The sequence below is a fragment of the Myotis daubentonii genome, chromosome 17 (genome assembly GCF_963259705.1).
Source record: "Myotis daubentonii chromosome 17, mMyoDau2.1, whole genome shotgun sequence".
Lineage (NCBI taxonomy): Eukaryota > Metazoa > Chordata > Mammalia > Chiroptera > Vespertilionidae > Myotis > Myotis daubentonii.
Genome location: NC_081856.1, coordinates 8,785,200 through 8,802,603, shown reverse-complemented (window position 1 = coordinate 8,802,603; position 17,404 = coordinate 8,785,200). Strand labels below are relative to the sequence as shown.

General features: G+C 40.5%; 1 protein-coding gene and 1 long non-coding RNA gene across 2 annotated transcripts; one reads left to right on the top strand and one right to left on the bottom strand.

Moving 5' to 3' along the window:
* Positions 1-10,983: 10,983 nt before the first annotated feature.
* On the bottom strand, positions 10,984-13,765 carry LOC132219944 (uncharacterized). Its single transcript, XR_009449643.1, has 2 exons — positions 12,735-13,765; positions 10,984-11,496 (listed from the first exon to the last, which is right to left on the bottom strand). It is a non-coding gene; the product is annotated as an uncharacterized LOC132219944 (long non-coding RNA).
* Positions 11,378-14,916, top strand: SNAI2 (snail family transcriptional repressor 2). The gene is made up of 3 exons (XM_059672715.1): positions 11,378-11,512; positions 12,264-12,809; positions 13,704-14,916. Exons 1-3 carry the CDS (start codon positions 11,434-11,436, stop codon positions 13,883-13,885), a joined length of 807 nt encoding a protein of 268 aa, XP_059528698.1. The 5' UTR covers positions 11,378-11,433; the 3' UTR covers positions 13,886-14,916.
* The last annotated feature ends 2,488 nt before the right edge of the window (positions 14,917-17,404 follow it).

Here is a 17,404-nt window from a genome sequence, read left to right as displayed (position 1 = left end):
AAATTTAAAAAAGAACTGTCTATGATCCACCAATTCTACTTCTGGGAATATATTTAAAAAAAAGATGAAAACACTAATTTAAAAAGATTTAAGTTTATTGCACTATAATTTACTATAACCAAGATATAGAAACAACCTATGCATCCACTGATGGATGAGTGAGTTAAAAAATGTGGTACACTGCCCTAGCCAGTTTGGCTCAGGGGATAGAGCGTCAGCCTGTGGACTGAAGGGTCCTGGGTTTGATTCCAGTCAAGGGCACATGCTGGTGTTGCAAGCTCAATCCCCCATGTGGGGTGTTCAGGAGGCAGCCAATCAGTGATTATCTCTCATCATTGATGTTTCTATCTCTCTCTCCCTCTCCCTTCCTCTCTGAAATCAATAAAATATTTTTTAACTGTGGTATATGTACCTATCTATACTTATAAAAGTGTAATATGCTACTTAGACCAAACGACCTTACGGACGTCATTTTGGACGTCCTTCCAGACAAAGCCACATTGGCGGAGGCTGAGGCTGAGATAGTTAGGGGCAATCAGGCAGGCAGGGGAGCAGTTAGAGGGCAATTAGGCCAGCAGGGGAGCAGTTAGGGGCGATCAGGCCGGCAGGCAGAGGGGTTAGGGGCAATCAGGCAGGCAGGCACAGGTGGTTAGGGGTGATCACGTAGGCAGGCAGGCGAGAGGTTAGGAGCCAGCGATCCTGGATTGCGAGAAGGATGTCTGATTGCCGGTTTAGGCCTGATTGGTTGGGCCTAAACTGGCAGTTGGACATCCCCCTGCCTGGTTTGGAAAGAGTGCAGGCAGGGATGAAGGACCCCCCACCCCCGTGCATGAATTTCGTGCACTGGGCCTCTAGTCTATAATAATAAAGTGTAATATGCTAATTAAAGCGGACGTCCTTCCAGATATCCTTCCGGATGACCTTCTGGATGAAACCAGGGCTGTAAGGGAAGCCTGGGTCTCAGGTGGCAGCTAGAGGGAAGCTGGTGCCGGCAGCCAGGGGAAAGAAGGCCTACTCTTACACCAATTTCATGCATCGGGCCTCTAATGTATATATCAGTGATGGCGAACCTATGACACGCGTGTCAGAAGTGACACGCGAACTCATTTTGGGTGACACACATGGACAGAGACAAAAAATTGCATAATTCAAATATTTGTCTCTCACAATGGCCGGAGTTGGGCATCAGTCGAATAATATTATTACTCACGTTACGCATGATCAATGATGCAATTCTAAAACTGGGTGTAAATATGTACATCAGTGTTGCATAGCAAAGATACCTAGTGAAAACATCCAAGATACATTGTTCCAATATTGACATTAATATAAAAAGGTTAAGAATTGCACTATAAAGAGATTAATCTTTACTCATGACATTTTATTTTTACTCGAGTGACAAAATGCCCAATTCTGGAAACGGCCTGGTTATTGTCAACACGTGCCTCGGGTAAGCTTCCGGTGCGTTCGGGTGCACTCGGCAAACGGACGCACTTGATCGCCATGTTCGTTAGGAGACAGGAGTGGGAGGGTTAGAAGAAAAAGATATATAGTGCAACAGTGCTCAACGAGACATTCTGCATGTCGGATAATTGATTACAGCACCATATATTTGTTGGTTATACATACTATCTTTGAATTGTTTTGCACCAGGAGTCAGTGCAACAACACTGCAAAAAGTTAATAGGTAAGAAACCTATCAACATTTTATAAAAAGCGATGTGATTTGTATTTATTTATTTTTGCAGCCTTGTGATGGAGAATCAAAAAAATAAAAAAGCAAGATTCAATGATAAAGGAAGTGGAAGTAGCAGTAGCCGACCCTTTTGAGACATATGGACCGAGACATACGAGATTGTCGACAGAAACAACAGATCATTGTGCATACTGTGTGGTAGTAATGGTAGTAAGCAGAACGTGAAATGTAAAGAGACATTTTGAAACTAATCATTGTCAGGTCTTGAAAAAAAGTATTGATGAAAGGAAGGAATACATTTCTAGGCAGCTACACCTCTATAAAAGTCAATCAAATTCCATCATTAAATTTGTAAGATGCTCTACAAATTTAACATCAGCAAGTTACTGTATTGCTCACTCCATAGCTCAGCATGGAAAAGCCCTCAGTGATGGAGAATTTATTAAGGTAACATTTCTAAGATGTGCACCAGCTCTATTTCACGATGTGAAAAATAAAGATGATATTGTTAAAAGAATTTCTGAGTTACCACTCAGTAGAAATACTATCAAAGACAGAATAATAGATCTTAACAAAAATGTACAACATCAATTAAGAAAAGACTTAAATAGTTGTAAATATTTTTCAATTTCTCTTGATGAAACTACTGATGTCACATCAAATGCTCGGTTGGCCATTAATGCTAGATATTCTGATGGTCTCACAATGAGAGAAGAGTTGATAAAGTTTCCAATAAGTACAACAGGAAACGAAATTTGTAAGGTTGTTATAAACACATTCAGTGACCTAAACATTGATATCTCTAAAATTGTGTCAGTCACGACAGATGGGGCACCAAATGTGGTGGGAAAAAATGTGGGATTCCTGAAATTGTTTATGGAAGCAATTAGACATCCACTTGTACCTTTTCATTGCATTATCCATCAGGAGGTGTTGTGTGCCAAATCGGGATTCTCAGAATTGAATGATTTAATGTCAGTTGTAACAAAAATGGTGAATTTTATAGCTGCTCGACCCCTTCACAAGCGAGAATTTTCTGCACTTTTACAGGAAGTTGATTCAACCTACAGTGGACCACTGATGTTCAATAATGTGAGATGGCTGAGTCGAGGTAAAGTACTTGAGCGATTTGTGGAGTGCTTTCAAGAAATTACGGTATTTATTGAGAATAAGGATCTGGCAAACTTTCCTCAGATCAATGATCATAAGTGGGTCAGCAGTTTGATGTTTTTTACAGATCTCTCTGTTTATATGAATGAACTGAACTTAAAGTTACAAAGATTTGGCAAAAGTATTGACGTTATGTTTGGATACATCAAATCTTTTGAAAGTAAACTTAAAATTTTCAAGCGAGATATTAAAACTAAAACTTATAAGTATTTTCCTCAGATAAAAAGGTATTTCGAGAAGGATACTACAACGAGTGTAATGGAGTCCATACTTATGTACCAGAATATAGTAAACTCATTATTTGAACAGTTCAGTGAAAGATTCGACCAATTTAGAAGCCTAGAACAGACCATTAAAATAATTAAGTATCTGGATGTAGTTGTTTACAGTACTTTGGAATTAAAGGATTTCCAATGGATGCAAATTGACAATTTAGAGATGCAACTTGCAGATTTTCAAGGTAGCACTTGGAATCATGTGTTTGTCGACTTAAGGTCGAAACTTGAAAATCTGGAATGAAATCGTTTGAATAATGAAGAAGAGTGCAACTACGAACAAGAAATTTTGAGTGCTTGGAACAGAGTACCTGACACTTTTAGCGACATAAAAAATCTAGCGATGGCTTTGCTAACAATTCTTTAATCAACATATTTTTGTGAGACTTTGTTCTCAGCATTAAATAATATTAAAACGAACAAAAGAAACTGGCTAACAGATGAAGTTAGTGGCGCTTGCTTGGCCTTGAAGTGCACCAAGTATGAACCTGCAATCAAAGAATTAGCAGACAAACTTCAGCACCAAAAAAGTCACTAATTTCTAGTTTTCATACCATTTGATTATCATTGTTTTTATTATTATTTTTTCCTAAATGTACATTGTTTTTCTGTTTTTGTTCATTTTATACATATTTTTTGGTTGGTTTTTCTTTGTTAAATGGCATTTAAATATATAAAATAAATATCAAAAATATAAGTCTTTGTTTTACTATGGTTGCAAATATCAAAAAATTTCTATATGTGACACAGCACCAGAGTTAAGTGAGGGTTTTTCAAAATGCTGACATGCCGAGCTCAAAAGGTTCGCCATCACTGGTCTAGGTGGATCTTCCTGTGCCTGGCTGAGGCCACAGAGAGAGATCCAGAGGCAAACTGAGCCTTTATTTTATAGCCAGAGGTAAACAAGGTAGTGGTCACCATAGTTACAATGTTCTTGTGAGTTTCACTTGTTTTGGCAGCACTTGCTGCATCTCCCTCAGCCCATTAGCTACCCAGATAAGATCTAGGGAGCATCATAAGGTCAAGCCTAATTATGCCAAGAGGACTGTGCCCTCTAAGCTGGGACTTGTTTGTGGCTTTGCCAACAGGTCAGTCCGAGGCTTAACCCCATAGCCGCGCCCTACAGAGAATTACTCACTGAGTTGGTGAACCAAGATCTAAATTAGGGAGGTAATCATAAGCATCGCATAATTTAGACTCTGCTTCTCTAAACTGTCTTGGGGGGTTTCACAGTCTGCTGTTTTAAAGGATTTCAATTTTAATGTCCAGAAATACGTGCTGATGATTCAGATCTGAGGCAAAGGAAGAGGCAAAGTGCTAAGTGAAGACATTTCTGACGCAGGGGTCCCTGCGAGCAGTGCTGTTGGTACACGCATGCAGACTGGCACTCATCCTCACTGTTCTCTGTTCAGTATGTAGGAGACATCTGTGCTTTCCTTCCCACTGACTTAGGACCTCAGTACCCCGGAAAGTCTTCCTGGGAGTCCCACCAAGCTGTTCTTCAGGGTGTACAGGGCAAGCGTCCAGTTTTCATTTAGAATACGTAGTGTCCTTCCTCCTCCTATTTCAGCATGGCTCTCATCCATGCCGCCATGTTTTCTAGTTTCCTCTTTATCTGCTAGGACACTCCTGTTAGTTTGCTGAGAACCAGAGTGTCAGGCAGGCCCTCATTTCTCACTGGGCAGTACCTCCACTCCCACCGGGCACCCCCATATGTCTTAGGCACTACCAATGCCTGCTGGCATGACTGCCACTAAAGCTGATGCCCTGGACTCGTCCAGGAGCCCACATTTTGTAGTGTTTCATGGTGAGACATGGGAAGTGCTCTCACAAGCCACACCCCCCTTTTTATGACCTCTGCCTCAGGTTCCAAAGCAGTATTGTCTACCCTCTAAAGCTTACCAGTGTTACAGTAAATTCATGCTTCAGGTTCATTTAGTAGGCTCTACCCCTGCTTCCCCACGACATTTTGGGGTGCTCAGAAAAAGACACAGCGAAGCAACAGGCACTGTGCTATCATCTCTGATACTTAAGGATCAAGCTCCCTCAAGTCCCTCTTGTAAATCAATGCAGACCAATCTACCCCACAAGTTTCCCAAACATGCATCTCCATACATGAACCAATGCAGGCACACCACCCATGTACACCCATGCACACCCATGCACACCCATGTCTGTAGAAAAAGAGACAGCTCCAGATCATAGAACTCCTCCCTTATACTTGAAAACATTCTGCTTTTTACATTTTATTGAAATTACAGGGGTAGGATTGGTTAATAAAATTATGTACGTTTCAAGTGTACAATTCTATAATACATCATCTGGATATTGTATTGTGTGCTCACCACTCATCACCATCTATGCCTCTCTTTACCCTCCTCTACCTCCCCCCTTCCCCCTTCCCTCTGATAATCACTATATTGTTGTCTGTGTCTGTGAGTATTTCCTTCACTTGTGCCTTCCTTGAAATCATTGGATTTTATTGATGGGTTTATTTCCTCCCACATAATCCCACTACAGAGTGAGGTGACAAAGATCATCACTTACATTTTGAAAAAGCACATGATGTTTATGGAATAAGAATTAATGATTACAGGCTGTCAGGCCAAAGGACCATGGCCGCTATCTAGTTAAGTACTTAGGATTCTAGTCCAAGTATCTTCCCAGAAGTCACAACCAGATCTTGATGGAAAATGGTATCAAGTCACAATCAAGCAACAATGCCCCAGTGTGTTACTTAGGATGAAAGATAGACCTACTGCAGAAATCATGTTGAGTGGGATGGGGATGTAAACAGAAACTCCACACACCACAGATTATATATAAAGTTCACATGTAAGTATTCTCTGAGGGGAGAAAAGACAGGAAGAAGGCAAATTTTCAAAGTGGTCATGTTCTGCAGTTGGTCATGAGTCTCACTTTCATGATGTAAAATTCTAGTTATAGCCGTGATCAAATAAGGATGATTTGATATTTAACTGGTCCAGAGTCCAATCCCACCTCTATCTACCCCACACTAGTAGTATGATTTGACCAGGGTATTTCATTTCTTAGTGTCTTCATTTCCTCATCTATAAATATCGATAATATCTGCCTTGAAGCGTTAACTACATTGGGGGTATTTTTAAAATGCATGTAAAGTGCTTAATTCAGTGGCCAGCTCATATTAAACACTTAAGAATGGTAGCTTGTATCACCACCAATACAGCACAAACTGCCAGACATCGCGTGTCCTCAGCCTGCGTTAGCAAACTGCAGGACTGTAGCAGAGCCTACAATAAAGTACATAACCCTGGAGGCCCGGATGAGGAGAAATCTTGGTTCCACCACTTTTCATTATGGATGCCCCTGGAAAATTGGGCTCAGGCTTTGTTCCCGGCCTCTAAAACATCTCTATATTATAGGTCATTATGGAGATATAGGGAATAAGTCATCTGAGGTACTCATTGAGTTTTAAACATAATGCTAATATTTTTGCCTATTTTCTTTTTAGTCATTGACGACGCAGATTAATAAACATCATAAATTTCCCTTCCTCACCTATCTTATAAATCCAACATAATTTGTTGTATAGATATAACCTGCATTTCTACAAACACAAATACATCATTTTAAATTAAAAATAAATTAAAAATTTATAAGATTAAAAGATTGTTCTGAAATCGGGGCAATTACAAAATGAGGTCAGGTTGATGCTTCAGTGTCTAGTCAAACCACCCATTTTCCAGTAGGTGGCAGACCTTGTTAAAAATTTACAGAAAAAGAAAGCGAGTCTTCCAAAACTGACCAATAGATGTCTCTTTGCAACCACATATGCCTGAGCTGTTGTGTAAACTATAAATTCAACATTTTCAACAGTCTTTCTTGCTCATCTTACAGATAAGATCATCAACATTTTCTACAAGGTGCAATATAACATTGAAGAGATGAATATCTTCTACCTTGCATGATACGTTAACCATATTATAGCACACAACAGGAAGTGAGATTATAAAACCTTTAACTAGGAATACAGTTCTGAAAACCAGTGATTTCTAAACACCAGCATTTGTCACAAAATGAATCTCATTCAATGTTGTTCCCATGTTTAATAAGTTCGAACTTTCTGTTCGAAGTGATCTTTCTTAACTCTCTATTAATCCTGTATGATAGTATTTATTGATTTAACAGTGTTAGAGCTAACTCCACAATGCTAGTGACTATTAGCCTGGTGAACATGGCCCTGGGAACACACCGGAAATAATAGACATTCCTAAAGAGCAGAGGGACATCCTGACACTATTTGTTTGCTATTGTATTTCACTACAATTCACACACACACACACACACACACACACACACACACACACACACGTGCGCACACGCGATCACATTTAACTCGGTTAACAGCATTTATGTATATTGGGTGTGTATGTAGTTCCATGTATGTCCTCAGAGAAATGGGGTTCTCCTTATTATGAAGCTCCAAATAGGAGTAGAATTCTATGCTCACTCTGATTATTTTCCCTTTTATATTGAGGAATATTTACCTCTAAATCATCTTAAATGAGGAAAAAGTTTAAAGTATACTTTACAGATAGAGAAACTCGTGTACTGAAAGGAAACATTTATTTCTCTTTTAGGGGTTGGTTTATCTTGTCTGAGACCGAATTAAATTGTGAATTATGAATACAAATACAAACATACACACCTGTATACAAATATAAATATATATAAAAACCATGAGATGACATCACACCTTTGTCATTCATTTTTCAAAGATACATATAAAAACACTGTTACTATGCAGTTTAAAAATTAGTAATGCATTATCATATTCTCCAGACATCACTGTCAAACTAACAGTATTCCATAACTCCACCTCATTCAAGGGCGGCCATCCTTCACAGCCCCCTCCAGGTTGATCACGCCACAAACTGAAGCTGGAAAGAGATGCCATGCATTGTAGGAGACAGGGCACAGCACGAGATGGCATTTCCTGCCTCTGCCTACCGTGGTTTCTCTGCTGCCAGATTTACTCCATTCCCTAAACTTAGCAGTCAGCATCTGCATAGCTTTTAACCTCCCCAAACACCTACATGCACACAAATCTCTGTGCCAGGGAAGTAAGCCGAAGCTTCATTCTCGACTCTCATGAATATAATTTATTTCCCTATTTGGCAAGGCAAGACTGTGTCCAGGAGAAACCCCACCAGTACAGGAGAGCCTGTGGGGGCATGGCCCTCCCACCAGGTCCCAGACCTTTAATTGACGAAGTTTTCCAAATTATCTTTGTCGGGTTCTTCATACAACAGAGAAAATAAGAGACTATCACATGAGTCACATCCTAATAAAATTCATGACAATTAAGGAATTACATTGCATGGGCTTCTAATATCCCATGTACCCCACAGAAAACAGGTGAAAGAAAAGACCCTCTAAGTGTGGTTCAACCATAGGGTTACATGTTAACCCCCTCCATCCCCCATGGTAACCAAGTTCTTTTGGGAGCCAGGGCCCCAGGGACATTACCCAGGGGCACTGCTTCCCCTCCTTTTTTCACTTCTCGGTACCCCACATTGAACTGTTGCGAGGCTAGGGCCTGAGCCTTCCTTACTGCCTACCAGCTTCACCCTGTCTGGGCTGAGTACCCAGTAACATGCCAGGATAAGCCCCATTTTCTCTCTGTTCCAATGACCCTAACTATGTCAGCCTAAGACTAATTTCTTGCATTATTTACCCCACTTGGGTTTGTTTGGCCCAAACGAAACATTGAAACCTGGTATCTTGTTGATGTCCTAGCAAAGATTTTTGTTTCTGGTCAAGAGAGTCTTTTAGTCAGTGGTTAATGCCAACTTCTCCAGATGACCCCTCCGGCTTGCAGGACGAGAACTTTCCACCTTGTCTTAGGAGCGTCCTAGCAGTACGCCCTTGAGTGGGGGCTTTTCTTCCCTCAGACCGTTCTGGTGCCAAATGCTCTCTGCTGTGTCTGAGCAGAGCACCTGTCTGACTCACGCGATCACCTCGCAGGCTCTCCCTCTCCTGACAGCAGACCAGACCTCATGCAGGGCTGCCTGTGACTAGTTACCACGCAGCCCTGTGTAATGACATGCCTCATACACGATCCCGAACACTGTCCGCTCGTCCCGTAGGTGGGGTAACAGCATTTCCTGACTCTGATTTGTGTCTGGTGGTGAGCCTCCCTGGACGTGCAGTGGGGGACTTGGCTCAGTTATGCATCGGTAATCCAAATTCAAGTTTGCTTCTTTTTTTCTAAGTGTTGTGAATCACTGTTAAACATTTTAAATAGATTTTTTTTAAATACACACTTTAGCAGGTTTTCCTGTGTTATAACTACCAACAAGTAAATAACAATAACACTCACGACCGTGGCGAACAGACTTCTGCCTCAAGTGAGAGGAGGAAGTCAAAGCACATGGCAGCTCGTGTGTTCTCTGTGTGATACTCTAGCAAAGTGTGCCTTTTGCAGGAAATGCGGCGGCAAGGGCTAGGAGGACTCCTGCTGCGTAAACCAGGTGCCCAGGTCTGAACAAACCCTTAGCGAAGGTAGCAAGCTCAGAAAACTTGCTCTGAATTCTACTCCAGTTTACAGTTGGTGGAGGAATCTAATGCATATTCATATTTTCCTGTCTCCTACAAATACTGGTGTGTGTGTGTGTGTTATTTTAACATAAAGATTCATCTAAATTCCTTTCTCCAACATTTAAATTAGTGACTGTTGGAAGAAGAACAAAGGGATCATTGAAACGGCTCAGAAACCCTGTGAGCACCCCGCCCCCAGCACCCAGGCTGCGGTTCTCATCCTGAGATGAAGAAGCCAGGCTTTCTGACAACGTGCTGTCCTCTAAGTCCTGCCTTGACCGCCACTGTTTTCCTTTCCACTCTCCCAGCACCTGCTGGGAACAAGGGTGAAGTGGCCTTATTGCAAATTTGTTTTTTCTTCAATGTTTTAAGTAAAAGGTGTGTGTGGGGGGAAGTCTGGAATGGACAGAGATGCTGGAAAACACAGTAGAAATGTTTCTTTTAATGACGTTTCAAATGAACCGTTTTTAATATTTTTAGATTTAATGTTGTATACAAAATTAAAGTATTTTTATTGGTTACTAGGCTAGCTTCTCCAAACTTTATCCAAGCAGTACTCATAATGGTATCCTTTGTTTAAGAACACAGTCCAGAAACTAGCAGCTCCGCAGATGAATATTGATGACTTTAAAGAAAATAGCAGCCTTTACAAGCAGATGCTATTGGAAATGAAAGAATTGCATCTCCAAGGGCCCATTCACATCTCCCCGTGACAGTGACACACGAAGAGATAAAATCTCGTCAAGTGCGTTTGTGGGAATTTTTCATGGTTCCTAAGGATAGTTTTCCTATTGTTCCCTGCCCCCCACTCCCCTCCAAGCCCCAAGCAGTCTCCCAGTCCTTCCATCAGCAGGTCTTTCATGGGCTAAGAGCACGTCTGCCCAGCCAGCAGGCCCACATGGTGACATGGTTACTTCATTTCCCCAGGAAGTGCAGCCTCTGCCTCGCTGCGCCTCTAGGACCCGAAGTGCCTTCCTGCCCGGCGTCCAGGCCCGGCGCCCCAGGCCCAGGAAGCCCCCGCCGCGAGGGAGGCGCCCTCCTCGCTTACGGGCCTTTTGCTTCTCGCCTCTGCCTTCCTTTTGCAAAAGCCAAGAGATCATTGTTTTGCTTCGGTGCCAGCAAAACCTCTCCAGATGTCACTTCCAAATACGGGCTTTCTTCACCCCAGGGCTGACCCGGGGTCCTGCAGGGCACCCCTCTGGCCCCGCGAGCCTTTGGTCCCGGGGCGCTGGCTGCCTGGCATCCGGAGGCCAGGCTGTGTTATAGAAATCACGGTTCCCGGGACGATCCAGCGCGCAGAGAGCACGGTAACTGGCAGAGCTAAGGACGTGGAATTACCTCTTGAAAATACTTAGGCACTTGTTTCTCTCTCTCCACTGAAATCCCGAAGCACAGCCCATTTTGAAGCAGAATCATTTGGTCTGACAACAGATTCTTCCTCTGTTCACAGCTGTCCCAGAGGGAGGAGCTGAAACCCGAGCCTCTGGGCGGCGATTGGCTCCTGCCCGCGGGAGAGAGGAAAAAACCCACCCAGCCCCGGCGCGGGCTCAGTCCCGACCGGAGCCCGGCGACTTCAGAGGCGCCCGCCCTCCCTCCGCGCACCTGAGCGGCGGCCGAGCCCCGCCGGCCACGATGCTCTAGGGACCGGCCGTGTCCTCCCGCCGGACCGGACCGTTATCCGCGCCGGCGCTCGCCAGACTCGCCCGCAAGATGCCGCGCTCTTTCCTGGTCAAGAAGCATTTCAACGCCTCCAAAAAGCCGAACTACAGCGAACTGGACACACACACAGGTACAAAATAATAATAATAATAAAAAGGAAGGGAGGGAGGGATGAAGGGAGGGAAGGAGAGAAATTTAAAAAAAGGAATTATACCTAGATACATCTAAAATATATAAATATCTAGTACAACTCCAATACTATTACAAAAGAAGTAAATACTAGATTGTTTTCCTTTTAAGTCACGTCCTAAAAGAGAGTTCAGATTATTTTGACCACTTAGGATAAATTTTAATTGAAAACTTTTGAAACTTTTAACTGACAAGGAAAACTTCATTCAACTCTTTGCAACTTCGTTTTCTAAAGCTTGTATGTACATGCATAATGAATATATGGGAGATGAGTAACACAGTACGTAACTGTTGAAGTATTGCTTTTTTCATGTAAGAAGGCTCCTTTCCTTTAGAAAGCAGCTTGGTTCACACACATCTTTGTACTTGGAGTCACAGAGCTGCAACTAGCCCATGCATAAAACGAAAACCGGCTTTTCTGTATCTTTACAAATCAAACCTAAGCGTTTCCTTCTCCCTGCTGACTGTGAAGGCACTCGCCTGGCTGTGCTCCTCACCGCAGACCTGGTCTCGCTCCTGTCACACTCTATGCAGGAGGCATAGCTGTGCATGAAGTACACGAACTACCACTAGCAGCAAGGGTGGAGGTTAAATGAAATCTCCGTGAGAGAGCACTGTACGTGTTGCCAAGTAGCCTCTCAGTGTATGTTTAATGCTTTACCTTAATCTCTGCTTTTCACTTCTTCCCCTAGTGATCATTTCCCCGTATCTCTATGAGAGTTACCCCATGCCTGTCATACCACAACCAGAGATCCTCAGCTCAGGAGCATACAGCCCCATCACCATGTGGACTACGGCAGCTCCATTCCACGCCCCGCTACCCAATGGCCTCTCTTCTCTTTCTGGATATGCCTCATCCTTGGGTCGAGTGAGTCCCCCTTCTCCATCCGACACCTCATCCAAGGACCACAGTGGCTCAGAAAGCCCCATTAGTGATGAAGAGGAAAGACTACAGTCCAAGCTTTCAGACCCCCATGCCATTGAAGCTGAAAAGTTTCAGTGCAATTTATGCAATAAGACCTATTCAACTTTTTCTGGGCTGGCCAAACATAAGCAGTTGCACTGTGATGCCCAGTCTAGGAAATCTTTCAGCTGTAAATACTGTGACAAGGAATATGTGAGCCTGGGCGCCCTTAAGATGCACATTCGGACCCACACCTTACCTTGTGTCTGCAAGATCTGTGGCAAGGCGTTTTCCAGACCCTGGTTACTCCAAGGACACATCAGAACTCACACTGGTAAGAGAAAACGTAGACAGGAGCGTTGCTCTCTAGCAGACGGAAGCTTTGGGTTGGCACTGGGGTTTGCATTGAGTAGTGACACAGTGCTTTTAATGATGGATGATCATTTATAGCTACTTCCTGATGACTCAAAAAGTCCTTGAAGCACACACTGCTTCATTTCTTTTTTAACAGCCTCTGCTCCAGAGACTGCAAACAGGATTGAGACTTTGGAAAGTAGATTCAGAAGGTTTGGTCTCAAAGATCAGTTAGAAAATCAGGAAAGAGGTATTTGAATGTTTGTTCTGTGAAACCGCTTCCAATAATCAGCAAATAGAAATGTTGCTATCTCAACGCATTTGATTGATAGATGGTTTTCCTCCTATAGTTTCCTGTTCGTCGTCCTTTTGCTGTAATATATATCACCCTATAGCAAGTTGCATTAATTAGAACTGAATTTGCTTTCAGTTGCTTTGCTTTTTACTGCTGATTTTTAAAAATTTATTCCTAGCACATTCTGCAGGGAGTCAAGGCATTTATCCAGGCTTAGTCATAATACAGAAAGAGGGAAAAGGGGAGATATTGGGAAATGTTGGGAGGAGCTAAACATGTGCTTCACCTGCTGAAGCAGAAAGTTTTAATTAGTGAAAGTCCTAAACATACATGAATCATTTCTACATACTGGCAGCAGCAATAAATAGTATGCTTAATGTGATTTTTTAATGCAACATTCAAATGTATCTTAAAGGGTTAGGTAGTAAAATAAGTATGTATTATGGGGAATTTTAATCAAGTTTTGCTGCTTCTCATTCTTTTGGCAAAATGTGGTTATTCATGAACGTTATCTGTCTTTACGTTTCCTCTAAAAACACTGACTGTCTTTCTTTTCCTCCCACTCCACCTCCACCCCAGGGGAGAAGCCCTTTTCTTGTCCTCACTGCAACAGAGCATTTGCAGACAGATCCAATCTGAGGGCTCACCTGCAGACCCACTCTGATGTAAAGAAATACCAGTGCAAAAACTGCTCCAAAACCTTCTCCAGAATGTCTCTTCTGCACAAACATGAGGAATCTGGCTGCTGTGTAGCACACTGAGTGACGCAATCAATGTTTACTCGAACAGAATGCATTTCTTCACTCCGACCAAATGATCAAGAAAAGTCCAAAGGCATTTTCTCTTGTGCATATCGACCAAATAATATGTATAGACACACACACACACACACACACACACACACACACACACACACACACACAAAGCTGCAAGAGCATGGAATCCATGTGTTTAAAGTTAATCCTTTCCATGTGAAGTTTAAAAGTCCTATATATTTACTGACAGCTAGATAGAGAGAATAAAAGACAAGGATCTTTCTCTTCAAAGGCGAAGCAAAAAGCACATTGTATCTTTTCTTACTAAGAAAGAATGCAAAGATTTACATTGCTGCCAAATCATTTCAACTAAAAAGAACAGTATTGTTTTGTAATAGAGTTTGCAATAGAATTTCTTATAGGAAGAGAATCTGCCAGACACGATCTCAGGTGCCTTATAAACTGTTCCAAGTTTACTTCATTACATGTCTAATGTCTGGTTACCGTTGTTGAACTAAAGCTTTTTTTGATCGCCTGTAATGCTTTCAACTGTATTTTTAGGGGAGAGAGGAAGAAAAAGAACAAGAACAAAACACGGGAGACTGTATTAAAAGTGTTTCTGTTTTTGTGTTTGTTTTGCCAATAAACAGTATGTGCCTTGGGGAGGAGGAAAAGACTAGCTTTGAACATTCCTGGTGCATGCTCCATGTCTTACTTTTAAGAAAATTTTTAATGATTTTTCTAAAATTAATTAAAGATGGGAATAAGTGCAAGAAAGGATTCTTAGAAACTCAGTAATGTACTTAAACTATTTTAAATGCATACACCAAATGCAATCTATACAACACCCTTTTCAAGTGCCTTAATTGTATAGTTGCTGAGTTAATGTAAATTTGTGTTTATTTTTATATGATTGAATGAATTTTGTATGAAAAAGATGTTTTCTATAGCTAATGTTGAGACTTGTGAAATTATGTCTCTTTTTTAAAAAACAATTTTCGAGGTCCTTTTTTACAATAAACATTTTTGATTTAAAATCTAATGTTTGTATACTATTTTCAGGGACTTTACTTACTTCATGATTAGTACCAAACTGCTACACAAAGAATTGTTTCTTTTGTTAATAAGAGAAAAAGTAAAGTGTTTTTTATGAATATTAAGTGATATTTTACATGTTCGCTTATAATAAACTGCTAGGACTTTTTCTTTACTCTTAAGTTAACCATTAGAAAGACATCATCATGATGGCAGCTTGTTAAAAGAGCCCTTTTAAAAATATAACACTTTATGAATGCTAAAAATATTTACATTATTGATACTCAAGAATATTGTTAAGACTTTTTATTTATGATGATTTTATTATGTTTCCTTTATGAAATCAAAGTATAAACTTTATCATATTAACCACTGAAACAGTTTAAGATTTTTAAAAGAAATATTATTTACAGAGATGCGGGAGGAAAAATAAGAAATCTGCATGAAAAGAACAGGAAAAAATGGATTTATCACAAATCACACCAGTTGGAAAAGTACACCATGCCAAAAAAAAAAAAACAAAAACCACACAACCCCCCAAACAAACAAACAAACAAAAACCCTACACCTAGTAACATAAACTATGCAATGGGTTTTATGGGAGTTATCCTACGTAGTAGAAACTTAAGGTTTCCCTTATGGTATTTTGATCCAAACACAATATGTACTTGACAAAATATAGCATGACCACCACTCCATAAACAAGCACATGCCTTACAAATTCATGTCTACTAACTCACGTAAAAATGCTAACCATCATAGTCACTTTAACAATCACCAAACTCGGTATTTGAATTCAAACTTTTGACCCTTTATAAAGATGATTCTTACTGCTATAACTCTCTCTGGTATGCTCAGAACTTGCAGAATTATTTTTTCTTATAATGTCCAAATAAAAGACAAAATTAGTATCTCAAAGATATCAGTGACAGGCCATTAACAAGAGACCTAAAATGCCAAACTATTCCCTTAATGTTCATACACATTCTACTGTATGTTACATTTAAATATTTAGTCAATATATAAAAGGGGTGTGTATTTAACTAATGCCCTTCAATTTAATATTTGACTTTTATTGTTTTTATATTTCAGAACATATATCACAAAAGTAAAATTATTTAGAACAGCAATTTATAAATGTAAGATAAATGGCTGATAGCTTGACTGGGGCATTCTAAAGTCATCAAAATACCACTGTAGTTAGTGTATTTGGTGTAGAAACTATTGCATTTAGTTTAGAAACAATTGCTTGAAAGTTTTCAGGCCAGCTAATGTGTATAAATATCTTTTGCTGTTATTGTTAATCCTCACACAAGGATATTTTTTCCATCCATTTTTTAGAGAGGGTGGAAGGGGAGGGGAAGAGACAGAGAGAGAAACATCAATGTGAGAGAGACATATCTATTGGTTGCCTCCCACACCCATCCCGGGATCGAGGTACAACCAAGGTATGTGCCCTTGACTGGAATTGAACCCAAGACCCTTCAGCCTGCAGGCTGATGCTCTGACCACTGAGCAAAACTGGCTAGGGTATGTGTAGAAATATCTTATGCGATATTCCAGGTATAGCTGATTGGCTATACCAGGAATCACATCTACACATGTTTCCTTCCCTTATTTGTAGATCTATAAGCAAGTAGTTACTTGGTGTCTAAAACAAATAATATTCTAAAAGGAAAAGTCTGTTTATTGGATTAAATTTTAGTGAATTAGTGGGAATATTTTTTGCATTGTATTTCAACTTTGTCTTCATCATTGTAACTTCATTCTTGGTTCAAATATTTTACTGTCATTAAGGTAACATGAGTCTGAATTACTATACATAAGATATTAAGATTTTTTATACATTCAGTAATTTTTTAGAATTTTACCAGGGTCTTTGACTAGATGTCTGCTCTCCTACCACACATAAGACCTGGCTCAAATATTAGTTCCTTTGGAATACTTTTCCAAATTTGCTTTTTTTGGGAAACTTTATGTCATTCATAATATAGTACCTTACAACATAGCAAGTATTTGTTGATATTTTTCTTTTTCAGTAGAAGAGCATCTTTAAATCATAAATTCCTAGTACCAAGCACAGCCTCTGAAACACAGACATCAACAAATTGCTAGTGATTGGGTAACTAGATAAGATAATAGAAACTGATAAAAAATAGTTTGCAGATCTAAAATAAATTCAACATACCTTCCTTTATTGCAAAGGCTTCATAATTTTTGAGAGATCTTCCAAGCAAATGTACTGCTGTATCGTCTGACTTAGTGGACAACCTCCCCCTGCCAGTAGATGAGATGCTCCAAAGGGGCAAATATGGTGCACACGGACCAGGCTTGATGGACACTCTGAGAGCTCGAGTTTTGAAAACTACAGATTTTAATAATAGGTGCATATGCTAATAAGCAATCTCCATATCCTTAATTTGTTTCATATAATATGAGAAAGTGTGTTATGGCAGGAAGAGCACCAGCTTTTAAATTCAATGTATGTGT